General features: G+C 39.5%; 1 protein-coding gene across 1 annotated transcript; it reads left to right on the forward strand.

The window, feature by feature from the left end:
* The first annotated feature begins 452 nt into the window (after positions 1-452).
* Positions 453-21,784, forward strand: BEND2 (BEN domain containing 2). Its single transcript, XM_077781620.1, has 12 exons — positions 453-607; positions 6,364-6,510; positions 8,166-8,323; positions 10,037-10,108; positions 10,301-10,375; positions 11,058-11,162; positions 13,068-13,581; positions 14,562-14,762; positions 15,684-15,802; positions 16,409-16,622; positions 17,677-17,880; positions 20,494-21,784. Exons 1-12 carry the CDS (start codon positions 595-597, stop codon positions 20,715-20,717), a joined length of 2,046 nt encoding a protein of 681 aa, XP_077637746.1. The 5' UTR covers positions 453-594; the 3' UTR covers positions 20,718-21,784.
* Positions 21,785-25,629: the final 3,845 nt, after the last annotated feature.

A 25,629-nucleotide genomic window follows, 5' to 3' on the forward strand; every position in this document is an offset into this window, starting at 1 on the left:
GGAGCTTGCTGCCCTCAGCCTGGCCTCGGCTAGCACGGAGCGTAGAGCGCCAGGGAGCCGAGAGGGGCGCGGAGACAGCCTGGGCATTTCCGTAACTCGAGAGCCGCGCCCAGCAGCGTGCCTCCGGCGGGCTGCTGCGGGAAAGGGCCCCCCGACGGACTGGCTGCCCCAAGAGCAGGCTGGCTGCTGCGGGAACGACAGGGCTGCTGCGGCAGCGGGCCGACTGGCTAGCCAGGCTGGCTGGCTGCTGGGGGAGCGGACGGCCTGGCCGCAGACTGAGGGAAAGAAAGGGGCAGCTGGCCCGGTGGCTGCTGCGGGAGCGGAGCGGCGGCTCAGCCGGCTGCTGGGGCGGACAGCTGCGAGGAGCCGCGGCCGCTGAAGGAGCGGCACCGCCCCCACGCCCCCGTTTCCCGGGCGCGCCCCCGCGGGCAGCGCGCAGCCGCACTGATCCGAAACAGTTTCTCGCTCACGTCGGAGAAGCCGCTTCCGTTTCCAACGCCGCATTCCGGCCACACCTGCCCGTACCCCAGCCCCGCTCGCTCCGCCGCCCGGCCCGCCCGAGGAGGACCCCGCGCTCAGCCGCCCCAGCAAGCCATGTCTGAGGAGGGTAAGGCTCCCGGCCGGCGGCTCGCCCCGCCGAGGGGGGTGGGAGAGACGCGGCGGCGCGGGGAACGCTCCCTCATCGTTCGCAACAGCCCCAACGCCCGCCGCCGAGCCGGCCGGCCACGCCCACCGCGCCCGTCGCTATTCGCCCGTTCCCGCGCGGCCGGCGCTGCCATTGGCTGCCGCTGCTGCCCGTCGGCGCCGCGTCAGCGCCGGCGGGTGTCGCGGCGCGGGGGCGCGGCTGATGGCGGGCGTGCGGGCCCGGCGGCCGGGGGCGCTCCCCGCGGTGCGTGTGACCGCGGCACGAAACTGCGCTCAGGAGCGCTATGCCCAGCCACAGCTTGGTTGCCTCAGTTCAGTGTTGATGGTGCGGGAAGCTTTTGCTTTCACTAGTCTTCAAATGGCAGCTGAGCGTAGTGCCAAAATATTGGGGAGACTTTTCCGTGGAACGGTAACGTCTCGGCTTTGGTGGGTTCCCCCGGCGCTGTAGTTACGCGGATACACAACCTGAGTAAGGGAGAGATGAATGCTGCTCATAAAGTGAGAGGCCAGACCTGATGAATTGTCTGTCAGAAGGCACAATGCATAGTGTAATTTAAGTCTTAGCCATCAGACACCTTGACGTGGGACTAAAACAGGTCTATTGCTGCTAGTTCCGTGCTGCACCATGCCCTTCGGGGAAGCGATGTTTATATAGACTCAGATCAGTTTATGCCCATTTAGGTTGTTGCTGTCACAGCCCTATCCTCTAAAGATCTTCCAGCTGTGTCTGGCTCAGATGCCAAAAATTTTCTTGTATGATTTCATTGTTCAAGGAACTTTTCTGATCGGTAAATAGCCAGTTTGCTGTGCAATTCTGCAAGTGTCAACATGAGCTAAAGGGGTAGGACGGTGATGGCAGAAGGGTGGGAGCAGAGCAATTGTGATAGAATATTTATTAAATAAATGCACACAGTGGTGTGTTTGTTGGTGCTTCTCCTTTGTCCTCGATTTTTCAGTTTCCTGATTGGCTTTGTTTGTAACTCAGTAATCCTAGCAAATTCTAAGCCTGTGCTAATCCCTAGCAATAGAAAAGATCTGACATTAATAATAGTGTTCAATCAAAAGGTGCAGTATGAGCCCCAGTCTTAATAAACACTGAAAGTCTTTATGTGAGAGTGGTTTTACTTTGACTTAGAGTGGTTTTAGCATCTCAGTGATCTAAATATGACATGTAAAGGTACAGGAAATCTGGTTTTATTATTTTGCTTCTGTCCATAGTAATTGGTTTTTATAAGCTGAACATTTGTTTCTGTTTCCTTAGTTTATTGCAAATTCTGACAGCAGCACTCTAAATTAACTGTTTCAGTATTCAGAGGCTGTTGTTAAGCGTTTTATCTCTGGTAGAGTATTCTGGTGTCTCTCATCCCTGACAATATATGTAGAGGAAGGACAGAATAGTCAGAAGTATGCTAAGGATGCGACCTAAGATGAGTGCTACCATTTTTTTTGAGTGCAGGATTTAAAACTCTTTGTAAAATCTGGTTTGATTTACACGGAGCTTCCATGGCTGGCTGTTTCACCTGGGTGTGTTGAGATAATGTTTGCAGAAATATAGAGGTATCTAACTGAACTCTTTAAAAATTAAGAAAACCCACCAGATTTCTATGACAAGTTTTTAGTGATTTTGCAAGAAGCTCTCCAGGAACTCTGTAGTAGAGGTTGGGATGGATTTAGTACTAATCGGTGCTTTCAGCCATCTCTTTCATCAACCTCCCTTTACCATTCTATGCTTGATGATCACTTACATTTGTGTTTTTGCAACTAGTGAGAGCATTCATCAGGTAATGTCTAATTCAGTACAAGTCATTCCTTATTCCACTGTCTTATGTGATATATTTTATTAGTAACATACTTCAGGAAATAAAAAAATAGTCTGTCATCTTGTCTTCAGACTTCAGCTGATACATCAGATTTGATTGTATTTCTGTGCTTCCAGCTCTCATTATCATAAATCTGCTTAAATCTCTCAGTTACGTCTGCAGTGAGATTGAATTAATAGGCAAATGGTTACTTAGTGTTGTGATGAGGTGATACTTATCCTGAAGGGCATCCTGATGTCCCTAGGCTCTCCCTTGTGTTAGTTCACTTTTTTGTGTTTGTTAGCGTAAGTGTCATGCCATAAATAGCACAGGATCTAATTATGATTCAAGTTAAGGCTAGCTGTCTCTCCTTTTTATGGCTTAGTTTCAACCCAGGTAAGTTCTTTTTTTATTTGGGTGGGGTTACTTTGCTTGATTTGTTTTGGTATATAATTCATAGTTGCTAGAGAGGTTTTTTGAGCTTTCGTGTTTTTCCTTTCGATTCTGCCTTTGAATGAGTTCGAGTTTGTTGTTTGTTTGTTTGCTTGGTTTTGGTATTTCTTGATGTTTAATACCAACATATTTTCAAGTCCTGATTAATCTTAAATGTATCTTTCTGTTGGTTACTGGAAATTCTTTGTGATGATGGGCTTCACAGAGCTGCATAAAAAGCTGTAATTTAATGTAGTACAGGGTTAGGCACAGAGTTGGACGTTTTTGGGTGCAAGTAATTCAAGTGCCTTTAATGTGTTTCAACTTGATGTTTTTGTGCAGAAGTGATCTCCTGATGAAAGAATTCTAAATTATGAACTTGAACATCTTAGAAGTTAAAAAGATCACCTCCAATCTTGTTTTTTTTTAATATGGTCATTTCACTGGACTGTTCTGTCTATAAATGTCTTTCTGTACAATACACATTTTTTATAAAGTTCAAGCTATTAGTATATCCAACTGCTCTACTGAAAATTCTAAGTCATAGCTTATATAACTCAGAGTATGCGTTGAGTCTGGAAAGGAAATTAGTTTGGTTATGTTTTCTCATTTTATATGACTGTTACTTCTGTTTTCAAACAGAAATTCAGAGTTCTCCTAAACTAATAACTTGATCCAATAAATAAATAATAAATCAGCCTATTTAGTAAGTCTTACTAATGTGTAATCCACTTCACAGTAAAAGCCATGTTTGAAATACGTAAACCTGAAATACTTCCTTAATCACACTTTTTAAATTTATAATTTCCTTTCAAGACTTACTGGAAACACCTAAATATCTATGTAATGAAATTGTCTGTCAGTTGAGTGAGTTAATATATATATAAATTAATAATTCTAACTTGACACAAGAAATGCAGCTGCATCATCATCCAAGTCAGAAGTAAAATGCACTTGATGGCTTCTTCTTTTTTTTTTTTTTTTTTTTTTCAGGAGCACAGATTAATCTATAGAATTTGGCAGATTGTGGTTTCTGCCTGAGAGTCAGAATTGTATTTCATACTGTTTGGTGCTGTATACTTATGGCAATATTTTCTATTCCTGGGCACTTTAAGGAAGCATTAGAAATACTTAGAATTGCTTAGAGGACTAAGTTGCAGTGTCTTTCAAATTATGGCTAAATAGCTGTATTTTTTCCTTGTTGCAAATTTTTGAAGGTATGAATAATATTTTATATGTAAACTTTGTTTAATTCTTGACAGTCCCTTTCTATGTGTGAAAGCAGCCATATTCAGCAATGAGGGATAGAAATTAAAAGGCCAGGGGATGAGGAGAATCCTGGCCATCACCTGAAAGATTAAAATGAGAGATTACTGCTTGTTGCTGCATTGCTTCCATGTCATTGTAGAAATCTGTTGTGGGTTTGGTTTTGGTTTTTTCTTTTTTTTTTTTTTTTTTTAATTGAGGTGGTTTTCCTTTCTGCATTTTCCTGTTTGGTTTATGTGTACTTTCCAGCTGTGAGTTGGTGTAGCTGTAGACTTTGGAAACACTTTCTGTTCGGAGTCCACTGCACTGTAGAAATTCTGATTTTGAAACTTATTTAAGGGAGGTGGTAGAGGGTGTGGAAGACTGACCCTTGCTTTCAGTATCAACCACTTGTGGAAACTCTCCTAGGTTCTCATCATACTGACCTTTCTCTATCCAGATGGAACTGCTTTGACATTGCCATGTCTTTGCTATGTGCTGGTTGCACAGAATGTTCCCTCTTCTATATTTATCACTCTTTCTAGTGTAGATTTGAGTGATGTAGTTGCTGATCATGTAGGGTTATTTTTTTGGTGTTGAGTGAATAAGCACAGTAAATTCTGTGCTTTTTAGGGATGTCTAAATAACATACAATTTGCATTGCTTTGTCTAGTTAGGGATAGAAAGAGGATTGCAGGACAGCAGAGACCCAGCTGTAAGTAGGGCATTTGTCAGACCATGCACTAATCTGGTATCTTGGCTGGGGAAATTGGCAGAGAGGATTGTCATCCCTCCTGCTTTGATGCAGATGCACTTTTACTGACTCTTTGTTAATACTGTCCCAAAGTAGGTAGAATACTAAATGATTGTCAACAAAAAAATATGTGCCTGTGAGGCAGGTAAATAATTCAGCACATGCTAATATTTCATGTTAGTCTGCAATGAACTTCAGTCAGTGAATATCACTGAAGTGATTTTTGCTGAAAAAGCTGCACCTAAATTAAGTTCATGAGTAAGCCTGTTGTTTACTTCTATACAGCTGACGAAAACTGGCAAAGAACTGCTTTCCTGTTGGCAGCCTATGCAGCATATCCTACAGTGTGTCCTCAGCTAAACTCCTTAGTACAGGTCAGCTCTGCCCCAGGTAGCTTTTTGGCTTTGCTTACACCTACAAACAAAGCTCTTGACTGTGTGGTGGTTGATGGGTGTTTCTGAACAGACCATCAGTTTCTTAATCTGATGACAGAAAAATCCAAACCCTTCTCTATTATGTCCTTTGAATTAGATGGAACTATTGGCCAGAGGGAAGACTGAATGACATGTGAAATTCAACTTCATTCTTACTTTTGGTTTCTCTAAGAAACTGGGAGAGAGCAGGATTTGGAATTAATTGATTTTGTAAGAGTAGAGACCCAGACTGCTGTCCCAGTCATACAGTTCTGATTCATTCCTGGAGCTCAGTCCATCCTGTGCACTGAACAGGGCAGAGACAATATGGAAAATACAGCCTGTGTTACTCATGGAGTGTCATGCATGTGTGCTAGCTGAATTTCAGTTTTATTTCCTAACTTGAGAAGGTTCCTTCCATTAATTTGTTTCATCAAAAATAAATTCCACTCCCTCCCTGACTCTATCAACAACACTGGATCTAGCAATAATAACTATAATACAGTTATTCTGAAACCATTTTTCTCTTGAGGTAGCATGTTTAATTTGAAAAAATCTGCTACTGGAGATTTGCCATTCAGTGTTTCTGCACAGTATTGCATTGGGAGACAATGTTTGGATTGATCTTAATACCAAGTATACAGAAGGATATGTAGACTGATTTGTTCAAGTGTATTAAGCAAGTCTTAATTATGAAAGTCAAATTTCAAGACCAGATTAATACATTTTTTCATATGCTTGAATATGTAAACAGTAGAATTTGTAGAAGTGCTTGTTACTGGCTTGTAACTGTTCTTGTTGAAGCTGGACACTTTAGGGAGAATTGGGTGCTGAACTGTTTCAGAAATCCCACCAACTACACAATACTGAACTGCTTCCATCCTAGTGTGCATTAAAACCCCAGTGTTTGTGTTTAAAAGTGACTTTGCATTCAGATGCTAAAGTGAAGCTGAATTTATAATAGCCTGTGGTACAATTGAGATAATGCTAGGTGTGATAAAGGCACTACAGTTGTCACCTGATATGCAGAATGGCCTGCAGTCTTAACTGTTTCTCTTTCTGCATCTGCTAATAGATTATTTGTGTGTGAAGACTGAGGAGGAGGATGAAGCACTGGTTATGGACCATGGAGACAGTGGGCTGTCCACACAAAGTTGCATGCCAGTGCAACAGAACTCTGAAGGAAACAGTTCTGTTCATCACATGAGTCAACTTGCCTATGGTAATTACTGTTTATTTTTATTGTGATCTGATAGTTAATGGCTAGTTTTAATGCCATACGTTCTGTGCTTTTGGATTCAGTGCTTTCCATATTACCTGTATCTTTAAAGCATGCTTTATTAGAAAGCTACTTTATAGAAATTGCTTAGCAGTGCCTTTAAAGAAAAGTGCCTTTTAGTTATTACTTTCTATACCCTTATAAATGGTGAGCCTGCTAACATACTATGCTTTAAAAAGACAACTTTTTACTTGTAAAGTTAAGTATACCTAGGAATAAATTAGAAAGCAATTTGGAAGATAGATGTCATGAAAGAACCTAGCCTAAAAAATTTTAGGCTTTTAGGTTTTTAGGCAATCCAGTGTAACTTAATACTGGAGATGCTGATGTGTAATGATAGCTAGATGGTTGTTTAAGATGATAAATTATTAGCGGTAAGTAGCCATTGTGATTTTCTTTAAATCGCTGCATTTATTTTAACATGCAAGATCAAAGTCTTTCAAGAAATCTTACCCAATGCTTCATTGGCCCAGACAAAAATTCTTCACAGCTGTTATGAGCATTTATAAAGTTCTGTAGCAGTATTACAAAGTCAGTGAGGAAAGTTACTGTAACTAAGTGAAGGCACTTTCTAGTTTGGGGGATTTCTTTCAAAATTCAGCCAATTAACTCTACAGAGAATCCCATCAGTATTTCTCTTCACACACAAGCTACTTATGTTTCCTAGTGTTGCTGGGTGCTTCTGAGAACCTTTAGATTTCTTGGTGTTCTAATTGACAGTAGAATATTCTGTAGTTGTCTATATGTTTACATCTAAAAACAAATTTGGGAGTGGAGGATGGTTTGGATGGTTTATTGGGGTTTTTGTCTCTGTTATTGAAAATAAGCAAAGAAACACCCCCACCAAAATTAAAACTTCTGTCCAAGAAGCTGTCATAGACAGTTGTTGACCTTGGCTTTGGGACATGAGTAATTATTTCATTATTAATAAATTAATCATTATGAGAGCAGTTGTTTCTTAAAAGGTAAAATCTGGTTTTGTTATCTTTGGGTGTATTAGCATTAGATACTGTCTAGTTAAAATCAACTATAGTGAGACATATGAGTGAAACACACCACAGGTTTATCTCAAATGTGAGTATTGAACTTTGAACTGAAATTCTGTTGGATTGGTTTTAGTCAGCCATGTCTTAGACTGGTATCTTGTAGAGCAGTGCCTTTCCTTCAGATCTCATTCTGTCTGTCCAAATTAGTTTCTTTTGTCTTGTATCTTCTTGCCTACTATAAGAAGCTGTCAGAGCAAGCTCAACATCATGCAGAGAGAGATCTAGGTTTTCATTTCTCCCTGCCTGCTGCAAAACACCTTTTATTTTAATTTTTTCTTAGCCATTTATGCTCACAAAGTCAGTGTAACTTCTACTGGCACTTTAAAAAATATCATTATGTTTGGAAAAAACAATACTAAATTGAACTTATAATTTCTGAACCAAATTAATTCAATAAATAACTGTTTGATAATATGCTGGTAAACAAATTTCAAATAATCAATCAGTCTGAAAGTTTAAAAAAAAGGTGACTGTGCCTATTTTTACTGTAGTGAAACATTTAATGCAGTGGGAAACTTTCTGATGTGCTTTACTGTCACTTCACTTTAACAGGAAGTGAAGGCTTGCCAGTGCTTGCTGATCAAACGGCCTCACAAATGAGTCATTCTGCAATGCAGAGAGGAACTGGTCACAGTCCTGAGAAAATGGATTTTGTGTTTTTGCGTAATAAAAGAAAACGACTTTCTCCTGCTCTAGTGGAACACAATGTGGTATGTTTCACCAAACAATAGCCCTCCGTTTTGAGACTAGTTTCAATGTTACTTGGAATATAATTTCTATTTCCACTGTTGCGTGGTGATTTGATGACATCCCACTGAATATGGGTAGGATATCTATGCTTGGATGCTTCTAGCAAGTCTTCAGCCTCCTACTCTGCAGTCTGTCCATACATTCAGAGTTGCCCCATCCCAGGTGCAGAATCCAGAACTGTCCTTGTTAAACTTCATACAGTTGGTGATTGCCCAGCCACTGATTTGTTCAGATCTCTCTGCAAGGCCTCTCCACCTTCAAAGGAGTCAATGGTTCATCCCAACTTAGTGTCGTCAAAATATTTAGTCTCCCTTCCAGTCCTGTGTCCACATCATTTATGAAGATGTTGAGAAGCACAGGGCCCAGGATGGAGTCCTGCAGAACCCCTCTAGTGACAGGTGCCCAGTCTGATGTCACTCCATTCACTGTAACCCTTTGTGCCTGGCTCCTGGGCCAGTTGCTCACTCATGCTGTGATGTGTTAAACAGCTGTGGGCTGGACATTTTGTACAGAGAATCCTGTGAGAGACACTATCAAAAGCTTTACCAAAATCCAAATAAAGTACATCATCTGACTTCCCTTGAAGCTAAGTGGCTCTTCTTGTCATAAAAGGAAATTAACTTTGACAAGGAGGACTTTACCCTTCTGAAACTGTGCTGGCTGTGACTGATGACTTGGTTGTCCTTCAGGTGTTTTTCAGTAACTCCCAGAATAATCTCCACAATTTTACCTGTCACTGAATTCTGCCTGTTGTAAACAAAACAGAAGCATCACCTACCCCCATCCCAACCTTCCTTTTCTAAAATAAAACTTGTTCAGTTAAAATAATAAAATTTAAAATAAAACACCATCAGAAGACATTTTAAATCTGTGGTGAGTGGTGGATGGGATCGGCATCCATCCAGAAAAGGAAAATGCCAGGATTGTCCAGGTGGTGGCACCGTTCTTCCTGGTTAAAAGCAGTTTGCAAGCTGTGAGAAAATTGCCTTTGTAGAAATCGTTTACAGCTTCTGCTTTCAGTTATACCCACTGAAGTCTCATAATTTGGACTCAGAGGTCTTTTCCAATCTAAGTGATTCCATGATTCTGTGATGTCATAAGCTTGGCTTTATAGTACATTTAGTTAGATGAGAAAGTTCTGCCTTAGAATAAAGAAATAAAAAAGCATATAATTTTCCATGTACGTATACATATATACATATATATATATACATATATATATTTAAAAATTATATTATATATATATATATATATATATATATATATATATATGTCCTGTTCCTGTACTATGGTAAAATTACTTGAAGAAACCAGAGGTCTGAGACTCTGCTATAGCAAATCTAGGGGCAAGCTAGTAAGGAAACCTCTGACTGTGAACATAGAGTATGTAGGGAGTCAGGCAGGGCATCTGAGCCACTCACTGTAAAGGGGCTTCAGCCCCAGCAATTACAGTCCCTGGGTGACCACCAGAATGTCTCCTGCATGGTCAGACAGGAAAGTTTCCTTAACACACCTATACATAAATAAGATGACCATGGTAGGTCTTGTTTTCTTGGCCCCACCTTATAGCCAAGAGAGGGAATTACACCTACAACCAAAAGTGTCCAAGTTGGATTCCTGGGAGAATTCTTTAACTTTTCAAAACATTAAATGTTAATTATGTTATTTCCCAGATGAGAACCAGGGAAGAAGAATATGAAGATAGTGACAGCGTCATTTATGAGTATGAACAAGACTATGAATGTGTAAGTGAATTTTCTTTTGTTTGACTTTGAAAAGTTGCTTTGGGGATGCATGTTTTGGGATAGACTGAAGTAACATGAGAGATTTGAAGTTGGGATTTACTTAATGTGATATCCTGAGTGCGTGTATATATTAGTATCTTACACTCCTTCTTTTTCTTTTATTTTTTATGTTTAATTATTTTAATGAAAAAGGAAAGCATTTTATCTGAAGCTTCTTATACTGGATATCAGCAGAATCCTCTTATAGAGGTCCTCAGTTATTGCCAGGTATTTTTTTTCCTTTATATCTGAAATGGTGTTTAAGCAATTTTAGTTAAACTTCAGGAAGAGTTGTATTATAAACTTGACAATTAGTGACATGATCCTTTCCAGTTCTTTGGTTGTTAATTGCCTACATAACTACAATATTTTCAAAGTAAAACTAATCTCCCTCATATTCTCTGAACTTTTCATAAAAATAATTTTCAAATATTAAGCTTTAATACAAAATGTAAAGTTTAGTTATTGGGAGGAGCTTCACAGTAATGGGGAAGATAGGGCAGTGATTCACACCCAGCTATTGAATGTACAAGTTGCTTGCCAAAGGTGTGCCAAAAATCCTGCTAGTGTTGGTTTTGTGAGTTCTTTCCTTTTGATTTCTGAAGCAGTAACTGGCAAAATTGAAAATAACTGAACTAAAAATTAAAAACATCCTATATTTATTCAGGTGTGCACTTGTGTGATTGGAGTCATTCAGGCCATGCGTAATGGAAATCAATTTGTAAGTGTTTTGTAGGCAAGTGTTAATGTCTTGTAAGTCTCCTTAAGCATTCAGCAGTGTTGTGGAAGGAAGTTGGCTAAGTTTTAGGGAGGGAGTTCAGCTTTTAATTGAATTTTCTTGGTTTCTTCAGGTTTAGGTTGGGTTCTTTAAGTGAAACAGTACTATTTTCAGTCTTATATTTGTTGACAGGCCATGTATGATGCCATTCAGAAGTTGGATAAAAAATTTGACTTGCTTCATCGTAAGGTCTCGGAAATGCAGCATACTCGTATAAAGCCATTCTTGCTCAAACCTGTGAGTATTAAAGACCGGAAATGTTTATTTTTGCTTTAATTCTTTCATTTCCTCTGATGCTTATTTTTAAAATCCCAGTCCTTTCACTAAGATTAAAGTAAGGAATGAAATAGTAGACTTAGAATCTTTTTCAATTCAATTACTTGAGATTACTGATTATGTGCCAGCTTCAGTTTCCTGTGTTATTGACTGGTGGCCACAGATTGGCAGTGACTCCCATCAAATTTAGGATGCTGTGATAGAGGCTGTAAAATTCTGTTTGTATTGGCATGAACAGAAGTGAATTGTGTAGGTACATCCTAAACTTCAGTATATTGCTGTTGCACCTTTGCAACATGTGATGTGTTGTCTTATTGGTTTCTGCTTTTAGAAGAGAGTTTAAGCGTCAGTCAGGTTGGTTAAATTGGGTTAATGAACTTCATATCTGAACAGTATATTGTCATATCTGTTATGGTATAGAATTTATTTTTTTAATGGAAACTCCTTTTTAAACATTTTTAATAAGGTTTGTTATTGAGTACGCAGTATTCATTTTGTTCCTAAATGGTCAATCTACTGTTAAGTAAAGAGACACAATTTTAGCACTTCTAACAATGATCTTTAAAAGGAAAGTGTAACACAAGATTTTTGAAAAAGGTTATCATCAACACTACAAAGCTTTTAATGTGGCAGAGATGATTCTGCTGTCAGATGTTAAGGCAGCAGTAAGGCCATTTGCTTTAAGAGTGGGTGGAGCTGGATTTCTCACACCTGTCAGCTATCAGTAGGATACTAGGTTTTATTTGGTATGTATTTTTATACTCCAAGCTTGTGCTGTCTACCATGAGTTTCAGGGAATAAACTGATCTTGTCAAATACAAATGAACCCTGTATGACCTCTGTGCTTTTACCCTCCCCTCTGATATGTGGGATGGCAGCTGCTTTAATGTTTGTATTTTTGGGTTAAAAGTGACCCGCACTGCTATTTTTTTTCCCTGAAGGCTTTTATCTTAGCCAGCTACTTTCTTAGGATCTGCCAATTAAAACCATCAGGACTGGTGCTGGGTTTTTTATAGCTGTACCATTGCTATACTTGTGAAGGGCTAATGGAATGGTTTGGGGTAAAGGTACCTTTTTTATTAGATGAATTCTAAATCTGGAGAAATTGACAAACTTTCAGATACATAAGACTTCCTTAAGGTCAAAGATTTTTTTTTAAGGTTACAAGGTTGAAAGAGAGTTCTCTAAAGAAACACACAAACCCACCAAAATTTAAAAAATTAAAACAAATCCACATATGTGATCTTCATTTGGTGGCTCCTGCTCAGTAACTTGTGTTTTGAACTAGAATGTATGCTGTATGATTTTTAATAAAAATACTTGAAGTGAAGGAAAACATAGCCTATCTCTCAGTTTGTCCATTTCAGTCCCTTTGTAATCTTCATTGTAGATGAGATCTGAATGTTTAATGTTCTCAGCTAACAAGTAAATAAACAAGATAAAGTGTTTGGGCTTTTTTTCTTGTTTGAAAGGAGCTAAGCAGGGCAGTGGACACATTCCTTGAAAATTCATCTGCCAGCGACTGGGTAAATAACTGAAAAAATTTAAATTTTATTTTGCCTATTTACTTTTTAATAGAGGTCTAGAAAGTAGTTTTGTCCCCCCCAGGTGAAAAAAAATTGAGAAACATTGAAGCTGGACAGATAAACTCTTGGTGTTGCAGATACAAATGAGAATAGAAGATAGCAGAGGGAAAGCTAAAATGTGGTAGCTCTGAGTTGATGACAGAGACTACTTTAAGGAAGAGTATGCTGCTAATTGCATCACTACTAAAATCTGGTTTTCCTGGTTTGCTAAAAACAACCCTCATACTTATTAGCTATGTGTAATTTAACCTGTTAATTGTTTTCTGAATCACATTCGCAGAAACCAGTTGGATTTACATACAGAAGTTCCAGTCATTTGCCTTCAGGAAAAATAAGAGTACAAAAACACATGGAAAGAGATTTAAGTCTTCATCTTTCTTCATCAGGCCAGGGAAGGCATAGCCCACTTGTAAGGACTGCTTTTCAAAATGGCCACGTTCAAGTCAACTCCAAGGTAAAACACGCCCCACAGAGTTTTCAGCTCGAATCTCAGCAGCCTGTTGGAAGGCAGAGCCCACCACTCCCCACTATAGTTTCTACACATTCATTACATTCATCATACACAACAACTAATGGGATGCCTGACCTTTCACCACAATCAAATCTTGCTCCCAGTATTGTGGAAAGTACTGTCAACATTGCATCTTCACCCGTGGCATCACCATCAATACCAGCACCATCTGAGCCCAGTCAGGAAAATAGTGCTGTGGAGTTGAACTACAGAAATGCATCTGAGGATGTGAATATTAGTGAAGAACTACCATCTTCTTCAGTCTTCATCAATCCTAGCTTTGGTGAGTTCCTTTGTGATAAATACACAGAGACAAAGGCTAAAAAAATGGCTGGTACTACCACAAGCCTTTGATTTACAGTAGGTGCTTTGGGTTCTTTTAACTCCAGGCTCTCTTTTTCTCTCTTAATGTAATATTTTCTATTCTGTGTATAATTCACAAGTAATATGTGCATGCTACCCATGTGTTGGAGGAGGCAAAAGATACTGCCACTAAAACTAAGTGAGGCATATGCCTATATGCATGTTTTAAGAAATCAGCTTACCTGATCTGTGTGAGGGAAATATCTGTTTTCTCATTGTGTGGGATTTTATCCATGAAACATCCTTTCTATACTCAAATACTCTAGTGTTTGGTTTCTTTCAAAATACTTCATTCCAAAGAAAAACAAGAATTCTATAGATCATTGCATCATAATAAAGATACACATGTCAAATAGCACCGTATATGAAAAACTAATGCCTTTCTAAAGTCTAAATGCCCTGATTTATATGCAAGGCTGAGCTATGACTTCTTTGCTTTTGGTCTAAAAAATACATTTGTACAGCTGAGGAACTGTATAAATAGTAGGTGAAATATTCAGCTATCTATTTAAAAATTTGTAAACCATTTATGATTTAGCAGTTCTTTGTATGGATATGCCACTCTTCATGAGTCAGTGTCTTGAAAGCATACCTGCTATCTGCACATAAAAAAAAAGGCCATTGTGAACATTGTGGACAGTTGGGTATCTAATGTGTTTTCTTGGGTGTTTTGATTTCAGTTAGTTATGAAGGTGGTTAATGTGAATCAAAAAGGTACTTCTGTTACCATTCCAATTTAAAGCTGCTTTTGTAAGAGTAAGGCTAAGTAGTAATATGTAGTAAAATTAACTGTAATAGAGAATATACTCCGAGAGTCCCAAGTTTGAAAAAATGCTCTGTTTTTAACAATTCATTTGAGATTTTAATTTTTTTTCTTTGAATATTTTTGTTTTATAAAAGAGTTTGTTGGTGACCCAGCAAGAAATGTAAAAGTTCTTGGAAACCATTTGGTGAAGGCTCGGCAAAAGACTAAACCCAAGTATGCAGCACGCCACTTGGTTCGTGTCTTGTTCCCCAAGAAAACTTTATTGTGCAGCATTATGGGAGCGAGTGCACGAGGGCGCAGGACATTGGATCCAAACAAGATTGCTGCAATAAGAGGTATGTTACCTTTCAAAATGCACAGATTTACTTCTTTCATACTTAACAAAGTTTTTGAACTGAAAAGGAGTCCTTTCCTGTATGTTTCTGGCTAATCGTTTTCTGGCAGCTGGTGAGCAGATAAATGCCATAGTAGATGTGCTCCACTCTACAGTATCCTTTTGTTTTGAAAGTCCTGCTTTGTAATTCTCAATGTTTGTTTTTCTCCAATTTAAATAAACCTATTCAAATTTCTTCTAGTTTTATGTACATTGTGTTCATCAGTCATGCTTGCTGTCTCTAGATTTTTAATTGCAGTTCATTTTGTGTTTGTGTGTGCCATGGATTTTGTCAGTGTTTTTTTGTTTGGTTGATTTGGGTTGGTTTATGGCCTTTGTATACCTGGGACAAACATTAATTGGTGTTTTTTAAACCGTCTTATGTTGAGTGAGAAGTAGTGAAGATGAAGAGGGCTTTTTTTGATAAATGTCAAGTCATTTACTTAGGTCCCATGGCATGTATGTGTTAAAGGGTTAAAATTGAGCATGAGGTTATATAAGCCATGTGAAACAGTTGCAGCAACAGGATTACCCTGTGTCTTTTCTTTTGGGGGGGTGGTGGCAGTGTTGGTTTTGGGTTTTTTTTAAAAGTTTATATGATTAATCACACATTTCCCCTTATTCTCTCAGGAAATGTTTGATATAATAGAAGCATTATTCACAACATCTCAAAAAGCATCACAGAACATCTTGAATTCATAATGCTGCTTATTTTCAAAACATAAGTTTACTATATTTATTGATTGAAATCTGAAGCTTGTAAATGGAGAACAGTAAATATATGAAGTATTAGTTAGCTTTCTCTTCTCTTTCTGAATTAGGATACTTCTGAATACTGGGCTTTATAATGATGCTTCAAACATTTTCTATGTTTTATATGCAGAGTTTCTTGTAACTAACTTTCCAACCTATGATTTGAGCGAGCACGGAAAAGACTGGAAAACCTGCATCACGAATGTCAATTCTATGATCCGCTCCTTACGCTCTGAAACCAAAGCAAAGGTAATGATTTATTAAGTATTAAGTTTGCACTTTTTTCTCAGATTAATTATTTGACCTGATCATGGTACAAGTGCTGTGCTGGAAATCCCTTGGGTTCTCTCTCTGTGTTGCTCAGCACAGGCATGCTGACTGCAGCACTGGTTCTATTTGGGGAATACTGGAATATCCTGTTTTCTGCTTTGCCTCTTCCTGCTTCTGTGTCTGGAGTTAAGAAGTGTTCAGGCATAGGATACTATAAGGAAAGTACTGCAAATGTTGCCCAGAAGTAGTGTCAAATTTGATTGAGAGCTTAAACAAGTAGCTCTTAGCACTTGTTTTCTTAGGCTTTTTTTTCCAGATATATTCAGCTATGCATTTCAGTCTTATATTGACTGAAACATTACTCCCAAAACACCTCCAACTACATTTACTTCTAAAATGTTCTGTGAACATCTTTGTATAATTTTTAACTATTCTACCAGTGGTTTTCATGGTAGAAATTCAGGAGTAACTATATTAAAAAGATCTGAAATCTGATTTATATTAAATGTGAAGTAAACTGGAACACCAATTAGAAAATGGGTAGGCTTCTCTCAGTGTGTGTACTAACCTCATTAAATATTTCAGCAGACAAATGAGAGGAAAGAAAAAGTGTCTGATGCTCCTGATACATCTCATTGTGTAGATTTAAATTATTATGAAGATAGTGGAGACAATTCTCAAAATTCTCAGAAAATGACCGGCTCCACAACTGACACATTGCAGAATTCAGAATTGGATAAGTTTTCAGAAGCTTTCCACACATCTTTGGTCAGAAGACAACAGTCTTTGGAACCTATGGGTAAACAAAGAAATTTTTGTGTTCTGGAATTGCTTGTTATGTTTTAAATAGTCAATGAGAAGCAAAAGATGGAGCTGTAGGTATAATTCTGTAGTAAAGGGATTTTCTGAACATGTGAGTCTTCTTTTTCTCTTAAGGCAGTCATTTGGTGTACACATAGTAAGTCTTTTTGGGAATGAATAAGGGCATTATATCTGGTTAACAATATATGTTTGCATCCACCAGAGTCCCATAATCTGCTGTGACACTGGGGAGTTCAGTTACTCTGTTCAGTTGCCCTGGCTTTTTTCTTTTATTTGGTAAATATTCTGCCTTAAAAATGTAAGCTAGCTCAGAATATCTATTGAATGGTGTTGCAATTTCAGAAGGAAATGCACACCTTTCTGCAAAGCAGTCTTTATATTTTCACTTCTTTTAATGTAAGTGTTCAATACACAAATGCATTGGGGAAAAGCATCCATGTACAGCATGTGATGCTTAGAGACCATCAAGGAAAATGGACTGAGATTAGTTGCTGTTGGAAGTAATTGATTCAATTAGGATCACTTTGGGGTTGTTTCAGATCTGTTCCTGCACCCAAGATTTGCTAGTCAGATCCCACAGCCCTCTTTATGTACTAAACATTTGCATTTTTTCTTACTAATGTTTGCAGTGAAGTGAGGTAGAAATAGTTTCCACTTGCAGAATCTAAGCACCACTGAAGTAGCAGAATTTTTATTTACTTAAGTACTTGGAAAAGCATCATCTTTTCACATGAGATGAAACAAGTTAGAAAGCAATAAAAATGCGGCTTGCATTGCTGAAGACGTATCAGAAGTACTGTTTGTGATTGTAAACCAGGCATGGTGTTCTGGCTGCTTGGCCAAATGTCTGCAATATGTTTCATGTTAGCAGTAGCTGTACTGTTAGGGTTTTGCTTTGGTCTTTCCAAGCAAGTAACAGTAGTTTCCAGGTGAGCTTTTTGTGTCAGTTTTGATTTAATACAGCCACTTTGAGGCATGGTCAGTGTTAGATGAGTAAAATACCTCTCTTCCCTCCATGACATCTTCTCTAGAGCCTCTTGGGAGCCCGTGGCGCAATGTTCAGTTGCCTTTCTCAGTCATTTACGTCGCTAAGGGGAAGACGCGGCCGGAGTTGTCAGCTCGCTTCCTAATTCGTCATATGTTCCCTGAAGAGGTGCTGGTGAAAAGCAACGTGTATGGTAGTCTTGATCGTGGCATGAGCCCACTGGATTCCAATAAAATTAATGCTCTCAGAGGTAAGTAAGAAAATCTCTGTTAAATCATAATGTGGGGAAACTAATAAGAGTATTAACTTTGTATCCTCTGAACAAAACATAAGCTTCAGAAATTAGTCTGTGAAAATGTAGGCGTTTCTGCAAGCAGTGGAACGAACTGAGAGGAAGTAGATAAAGATATTTTAGTAGCTCAAGAAATTCTCCAGATCATGGACCTGGTTTTTAGGGGAAAACTTAATTGTCTTGACACTGGCTTGAAAGGGCAATGCAGTGGGAGATGGGAGCAGTCCCTGAGGATTCTGGAGGACATCAGAGATAATTTCTTGATACAGGGGCTGTGTAGATAAAGTAGAGAACAGAGATGTCATGTACAGCAGGTTATAATTTCCTTCACAAAAAGGGTTGTTGTGGGATAATTGGTGGTGGCATTGACTGTAGAGATTATGAAATCATGGGCCTCGAGGTCCTGAGTAGAGTAAGAAGGGTCTGAGTACAGGCCCTGTAGCTTGGGAGAGCACACTTTGACATGTTTGGGAGAGTCACAGATGGGAGCTTGTGAGAGACAGCTCTGAATAGGAGAGAAGCTCAGGAAAGCTGACATAGCTTTAAAAACAGCCTTCTGCAAGCACACAAGAGTCCATCTTGATGCTTAGAAGAACTGAGTTATGAGGAGACAGGTTGGGCTAAGAGAATTCATAACTGAGCTCTGGAGCAAAAAAGCCATATTTAGAGACTGGAAACAAGGATAGCTTACGAAGTGGAATTTAGCAGCTGTTGTGTTTTAACCCATCAGGTAGCTAAACACACAGAGGGGCTTGCTCACCTTCTTCCTCCCTGTCCTGTTCCCCCACCCCACCATTGGGAGTGGGGAGAGAAGTGGGGAAGGAGGACTGCGTCTGAGGGAACAGTGTTCATGCTCAATAAAACAGTGTTTTATTTGACTCACACCTGCTGGGGTGATGTCTAGGCATAGCTTGAGGGACAGACAGAGCATGCCAGAAATCACTTCCAGTATGGCAAGCACTACCACTAGCACTGGAAACTTTGCCTATATATACATATACATATATATATATATATATATATATATATATACACATATATAGACGTGTAGACATATTTTATTTATTGACATTTTGAGCTTAAGAAGCATTCAAAAGATCTAGTAAGTGTGTCCTAGGACTGCGAGAAGACCATGTAGGCCACAGAGCACATGAGAGGCAAATCCTGTGTGTTGCAGCCAGGCCTTGTCACTTTGCTCTGGAGCCAGAGGACAGTCCCTGGCCCTGTTTCCTTTAACACAGCCTGATTGGATGGCAGCACCTGCTACCTGAAAGTTACCCTGCAGAGCAGGAAGGGACCCTGCATAGCCTTACTATAATCCCCAAAATCAGTCCATTTTGGTGAAAGAAAAAATATAACTTTAAAAGCTGTTTTGTGGACCATGTACAAAAGCTCTGTAGACCTTGAAGAATTCCGGTTCTGTGCTGATCCTTTGAGGTCAAGTATTCTTGAATTTATTGCTGGGGATGGAAGTAAAGAAAGCCTGTCTGCTGCTTCAGCCAACAGCTAATGTATCCTTTGTCAGCACAGTTTATAACAGGAGCATCCTAAGGCACACTTACTCTCCCTTTCACCTCTCCTCCTGGAGCAGAGTGAAGTGCAAGTGCACAGGTTTTTATCTCAGTTACTTTCTTCCTTCAGACCAGAGTTGTTCTGGCAAAATGGGTTTCCAGGTTTGTAACTACAGGTTAAAATATTAGCTGTAAACAATGATGCTGTATTAGATTTTTACTTGCTGGTATGTGGGAGAACAAAGCTAGCACAAGATGTACTAGTTACACCTTTCTTTCTACTATGAAGATAAATCTAGATGTTAATCAGAGAAGGAGAAGCAATATTGCCTTGATTTGAAACTACAGATGAGAATTCCTTTTTGGTGTTTAAGTCTTTTACTGGGTTGCTTAGAGAAGACATGTAATTCAGCTCAGCTTAGCAGGACAATCACTTCTCAATAACTTTAAAAAACAATTTTAGTTTTAGTTTTAAACTACAAATTTTACTCATGGAAGGGGAGAAAGGTACCATAGTCCTATCCTTTTTATGTCATTGCTACCAAACTCAAGTGGTTTTTTTCTGATCTTACTTGCAGTATGGTAAGAAATAAGCTCTCACAGTTTTTCTGTCACTGTTGTTCCTGTACATCTGTGTTATGCTGAACTGCTGTGATTAATTTTAGTGATTATAGTTGTCAGAGATCCTCTGAAGGAGAGCTTGTCCTGCCTAATACTGGTCATTCTGAAGTGGAGCCCAAGATTTGTCTTTGCTACTTGACCACATTAGAAACTGAAGTTACTCAGCACTTCACAGGATCAAAACCACACACACATGGTCGTGTTTTCTTTTAATATTGTGGTTTTATGCTTAGACCTTTCTTACTTATTTTCAAATATAACAAATATAACAGAAAGGGGGAAAGCAGTATCTGCCCTGCTTTGCTTTTCAAGGCTTGCAATATACCTAGCTGTCCTCGTTTGGTAGCATGCACTTGTTTTAGCTTAATTACATCCAGAAAGAGTATATAGCTTGCCTAAATAATTGATAATTCACTATTACATACTTGTTTATTTTTAGACTTTCTTCAAGAGAATTTTCCCTCCTTTGATCTAAATGAAAGTGGATTTGATTGGAAGGCGTGCGTGGCTGCCATAAACAGCACAATCCGCAGTCTCAGACATGAGCTTAAAAAGGCGACGTCTGGATTCCGCCAGAGAGCCCGGGCAGTGCTGCCCTCGAGTGCAGAGTCCCCCAGAGGATCCCACTCCCGTAAAGCCAGTGGAAAGCATCTCTCAGATTGAAGTTCTCTAGCATCTGTCTCAAATCTTAACTTAGCAGGTTTTTATTAATTCTGTGTAGAAGCCTGTAATATCGAGCTGTCCTATTCAACTGACTTGTCAGCAGCACTAAATAGCATCACTTCATGAAACCAAACTTAGCAGGTGGCTTGGGAGCCCTAACTCTTTGCATGGGTAGTGTTTGTGCTCCTCAGAAATTATTTTCGGTGTTCCCTCTCGCTTTTGCAATGTGCTCTCTCCTAAAAGCATCTTCTTCTCATGATTCATTGAATCTGAAAGATTAATCTGGTTAGAAAAGATGCAGTATGCATCAATTCAGCAGAAGCAGATGGAAAAGAGGAGAGGAAAGAATGGTCCTCCTTGGAGGGTGAATCATAGCCAGCTAAATTATCTCATTATGTATGAGGTATGAAATTTGCTTTGACAATTGGATATCTTCAGTGAAAATGTCAGAAAGGAAAAAATATCTTTAATTGCATTTAATTTGACTTGTTGTATTGGGACTTGATGATCTTTGAGGTCTTTTCCAACATTAATGATTGTATGATCTCTCACATTTTTGCCTCCTGTATCAGTGTTTTTTGAGGATAAGAGGCAAACAACAGTGCAAGTACAGCTGGTAATGTATGGGGGGAATGATGCCTTAAGTTTTAGCTTTCATATTTTCCAGATTCTGCATTAGTATATAACTCTAAACTCCAACTAAAATGTTAGCAAGTTCTCATCACAGTTTCCTTAGACAAAACAATCCTTTTCCAATGTCCAACCAAGGGCATTGTTTCAGCTTCAGGCCCATAAGGTACAAGCAACAGCGAATTGAGGAGAGCAAAATGGGAGGATGGGCCTTCGTAAGCTAAAGCTGTAATTGGACAATTAACCAAAATATTTAAATTGGCCGATGAAGAAAATATCACACTCCAGCATGGTGTGGATGGATGGAGGCAGAGATCTCTGAAGCTTGCTCTTGGGGAAAGAGGTTTATTGGGGGTGCAGGAGGGTCCTGCCTCGTGCTCCCAGGCGCAGCACGTGGCGGCCTGAGAGGGAGGGGGAGGAGAGAGACAAAAGGAGGGTTTGGGAGAGGGGAAGCTCCAAGGGAGGGGAAGTTCCAGGAGAGGGGAAGAGGTTCCAAGAGCCCGCATGGCCCCTCAAAGCCTCCTTATCAGGGGCTTCTAGGTGGGTTGGGATAAGGCATATCCAGTGGGGTTACAGACATTTGATGTTTTAGGGGAGGGATAGAGGTGTGGGGTGAGCCATACATCTTTTGGGGGGTGGGATGGAACAGTCCATTTCACCCCAGGACTCATCTAAAGGCAGGGGTGTCATCCGGCTAGCTGGGAGAACTGTTCTCATCCTGGCTGTATTATCTATGAACAATCATATTTATCTATCATCTGCAACAGACTGAAACTTATGAAAGTGCAAAAACTTGTGACCCGTTGTCCATCTTGGGTGTAGCTTTGGCCAGGCTCTTGTACTGCCCAAGGTGTATCCTTTGAAGGCCTTTTAATAAATACCAACTTTATTTCTTTAACACTGTCCAGCCTCTGTTCCAGGTAGCCTCTCAGGGCATCAGTTACTCTGCTTTGCTCTAATTTAGCTCTATTAAAAGGACAAAAAAACCTAGTCCAGTGGTTGGTTCTGGTTTTTCTTAATGAAGTTTAAGGAAAATACTTCTTCAGGGTCCTGAACTTCACCATCTCGTGGTTACTTCACATTTTTAGCAAATCCCTTGTAGGTGTATGAGGCCCAGAAAAGCATCTATCAATAATAAATGTTCATGCCCTTGCCTTTCCTTTGTGTCTACCCAAGACTAAGATTTACTAGTGCACTAAGCTATGTATTTAAAAAAAAAACAAAAAACAAACAAGCTAATTTTAACAAACTAATTTTCAAAATCACCTGGATGTTGAACTTTAAAAATAAATAAAAATTATTTACCATATATATTCAATTTAACATCTTGCTAATTAATTAATTTGTAAGTTAGAATTCAACAGCAGTAACTGTACAGAAGTTAATGTGGTGTTTTGTTGGGTAGCTTCTTTGTTATTTGGGGTTTTTTTGTTTGTTTGTTTTCAAAAAAGGAAGTAATCCTAGAATCATAAAATATGCTGTGTTGTAAGGGACATATCAGGATCATAAAGTCCAGCTCCTGACAGTGCATAGGATCATCCCCAGAAATGACCCCATGTGCCTGAGAGCATTGTCCGAGTGCTTCTTGAACTCTGTCAGGTTTCATGATAGGACCACTTCCCTGGGAACCTTTGCTAGTGCCCACCTGCCCTCTGGGTGAAGAACCTTTTCCTGACATCCAACCTAAACCTCCCCTGACTTCAGGCTGTTCCCTTGGGTCCTGTCACTGCTCATAAGAGGGAAGAGATCAGCACCTGCCCCTCCTCTTTCCCTTGTGGGGATGTTGAAGACCACAATGAGGTCTCCCCTCAGTCTGTTAACCCAAGTGACCTCAGCTGCTCCTCACACAGCTTCTCCTCCAGACCCTTCACCATGGCCCTCCTCTGGGCACTCTCTGATAGCTGAATGTGTTTCTTATATTGTGGTGCCTACAACTGCCCCCAGCACTTGAGATGAGGCTGCCCCAGTGCAGAGCAGAGCAGGACAATCCCCTCTCTCTCCCAGCTGGCAATGCTGTGCCTGATGCCCCCCAAGACTGACAGGGCACTGCTGATTGATGCTCAAGTTACACTAACCAGGACCTCCAGGACCCTTTCCATAGCTGCTCTCCAGCTTCTCATTCCCCAGTTAATGCATGCAGCCAGGGTTGCCCTGTTCCAGGTGCAGAGCCCAGCACTTGCCCTTGTTGAGCTCCATACAGTTGGTGTAACTTTTCTGTTCTGTTTTCCAGCATCAGTCACACAGTGCTGCTGTGTGAGCTTGCCTTGCTGCTTGTGTTGGGTCTGAGTGCAGTCTCAGAGGTCCAATTTCTTTACAGAAGGAAACTTCTTGGAAGACTGGCATAGAGAGTGGATTTTACCTCTGAGAGTTGTGGAAACTATGGCTTCCAAACTAACACCTGTACATAACAGAATTAGATTTAACTAAGTCTGTCCTCTCCAAGGCAAAAGTTTAATAGTTTATTTGTTAGCAATAGGATAAAACAGTGAATTAACTCATTCCCACTTCAACTTTTCTTCATAACAAACACACAGTCTTTATTGTATAGAGTATAGGACCAGCTTTTTAATTGCAACATAGGACATGCGATGGCCTTATCAAATACGAAATCAGTTGGTAATTTAAGTTCCTTCTGGTACCTCCTTGCAGACGTCTTCTGGAGGATTCAAGAAACAGACTGAATTTCTGATTTTCTTTTCTTGGTAAAAATGTTGCACTGCAAATTTGGTTGTTCTGGTGTAGTATTAACAAATTCTTCTGTTACAGTCCTGCTGTAAATTCCAAGAACTTTGTTGTGTATAGATATTACTAGTTCAAAACCACAGAAAAAGACAAAACTGCTTATATTTTTTCAATTGTTTTATGAATTGTTTTCACTGTCCTTCACAGATTTTAATGGTAGAAGGATATATTTATTGAATGACATGTCTGGCACTGAAATCTGTTAAGTGTGGTGCTTACCTCTAGCTTTCATCTTGAAAAGAAAATTGAATAATTAAAGTAGAAATAGTTTTCTTGTTTCTGTTTCAAATGTATCAAATTTTGCTAACTTTTATAAAGTACAATTAAAGTATTTTGCTGTTAGGAATTAAGTATTTTACAAATAAAATTGCCGTATAGCTCTTTGACCAGATATGTCTGTCTAAGTATTTCTTGTGTCGTGAATCTACAGTTCATGTACCATTTAATCTGAAGAGATTATTCTTATGTCCTCTGAAGAACCAGGGCTGTAAGAGATCTTCTGATTGAGGTGAGATGATATTGAAATTTAAACTGCATTATCTGTAAACCACAGCAGACTCGTCTGGACTTGACTTGTCAGTTACAGCTGTGTGCGAGTTACCCAAAACAGAGCTTTCCTGGGAGGTCTTAGTGCACCCTGCAGGCTCTGATCAGAATTTTTGCCATTTTCACAGTGTGGATGTAAACAACCCATTTTACAGCTGTGTTCAGCTTTTATAGCCAGAACTCATTCCTTAGAACAATATCAATACTTGCTATTTTCTTCAAGTGTTTATTCAGATAATCATAGGACTTTAGAATAAGCTGTAGAAAGAGCTAAATATTTGTGCAGTTCTTTATTTGTATTTTTATATAGATATGGCAGTGTGATAATTTTGTAGGTCTCTTGCATAATTGCCATTTTCTTTCCTTCGGTGTATGGTATGATGATACCTCTGCCTGGCATGAGAACTCTAAATGTCACCTGAACTACAGGCTTATGTGTTTAAGTTACAATTTCAGCACAATTTTGTTTTTTTGGGTTTTCTTTTTAGTATTCTCCCCCTAGCTTTCCACCTCAAGTGGTGAAGTGACACTGACTGTGTGTCGCACTACTCCATGGAATTGATTTCAGCACTGGAAGCAGTCCCGCGGGTGCATTGAAGGGCTGTAGCACCACCTACCGAGACCCAAACGTTCTTCTGAGAAACGGAAAAGCCTCTGACTGATAGGAGCACTAAATACTCTGACACAGTGGTGCCATTCTGAGAATTTGATTGGTGCTCTCTCTGGAAATTTGAAGTTTTACTTCTACCTCTGCTTTATCCATTTAAGCTAAATCTTCCTATTTAAAAATTGTCTAACTTGAGTAAGGATTGTTTTTTTCAGTGAGAAGTTATTCTTAGTTACTTTTAACATCATCTGTAAATCTTTAACACATGTGGCAACTGTTCACAAACAGTTTTGTAAAAGTAATAAAATGTGGGAGTGATGGAACACCAGGTTCAGCATTGTCTTTTCTCACAGCCTTGGCAAATTCCTTGGCATTTAATTTGGTATT

The sequence above is a fragment of the Lonchura striata genome, chromosome 2, assembly GCF_046129695.1.
Source record: "Lonchura striata isolate bLonStr1 chromosome 2, bLonStr1.mat, whole genome shotgun sequence".
Lineage (NCBI taxonomy): Eukaryota > Metazoa > Chordata > Aves > Passeriformes > Estrildidae > Lonchura > Lonchura striata.

Bases quoted from the DNA above. Each gene is read 5' to 3' on its own strand.
- BEND2 (XM_077781620.1), top strand. The intron at 6,511-8,165 runs GTAATTACTGTT...TCACTTTAACAG, and splicing joins CATGAGTCAACTTGCCTATG to GAAGTGAAGGCTTGCCAGTG. The intron at 17,881-20,493 runs GTAAGTAAGAAA...GTTTATTTTTAG, and splicing joins TAAAATTAATGCTCTCAGAG to ACTTTCTTCAAGAGAATTTT.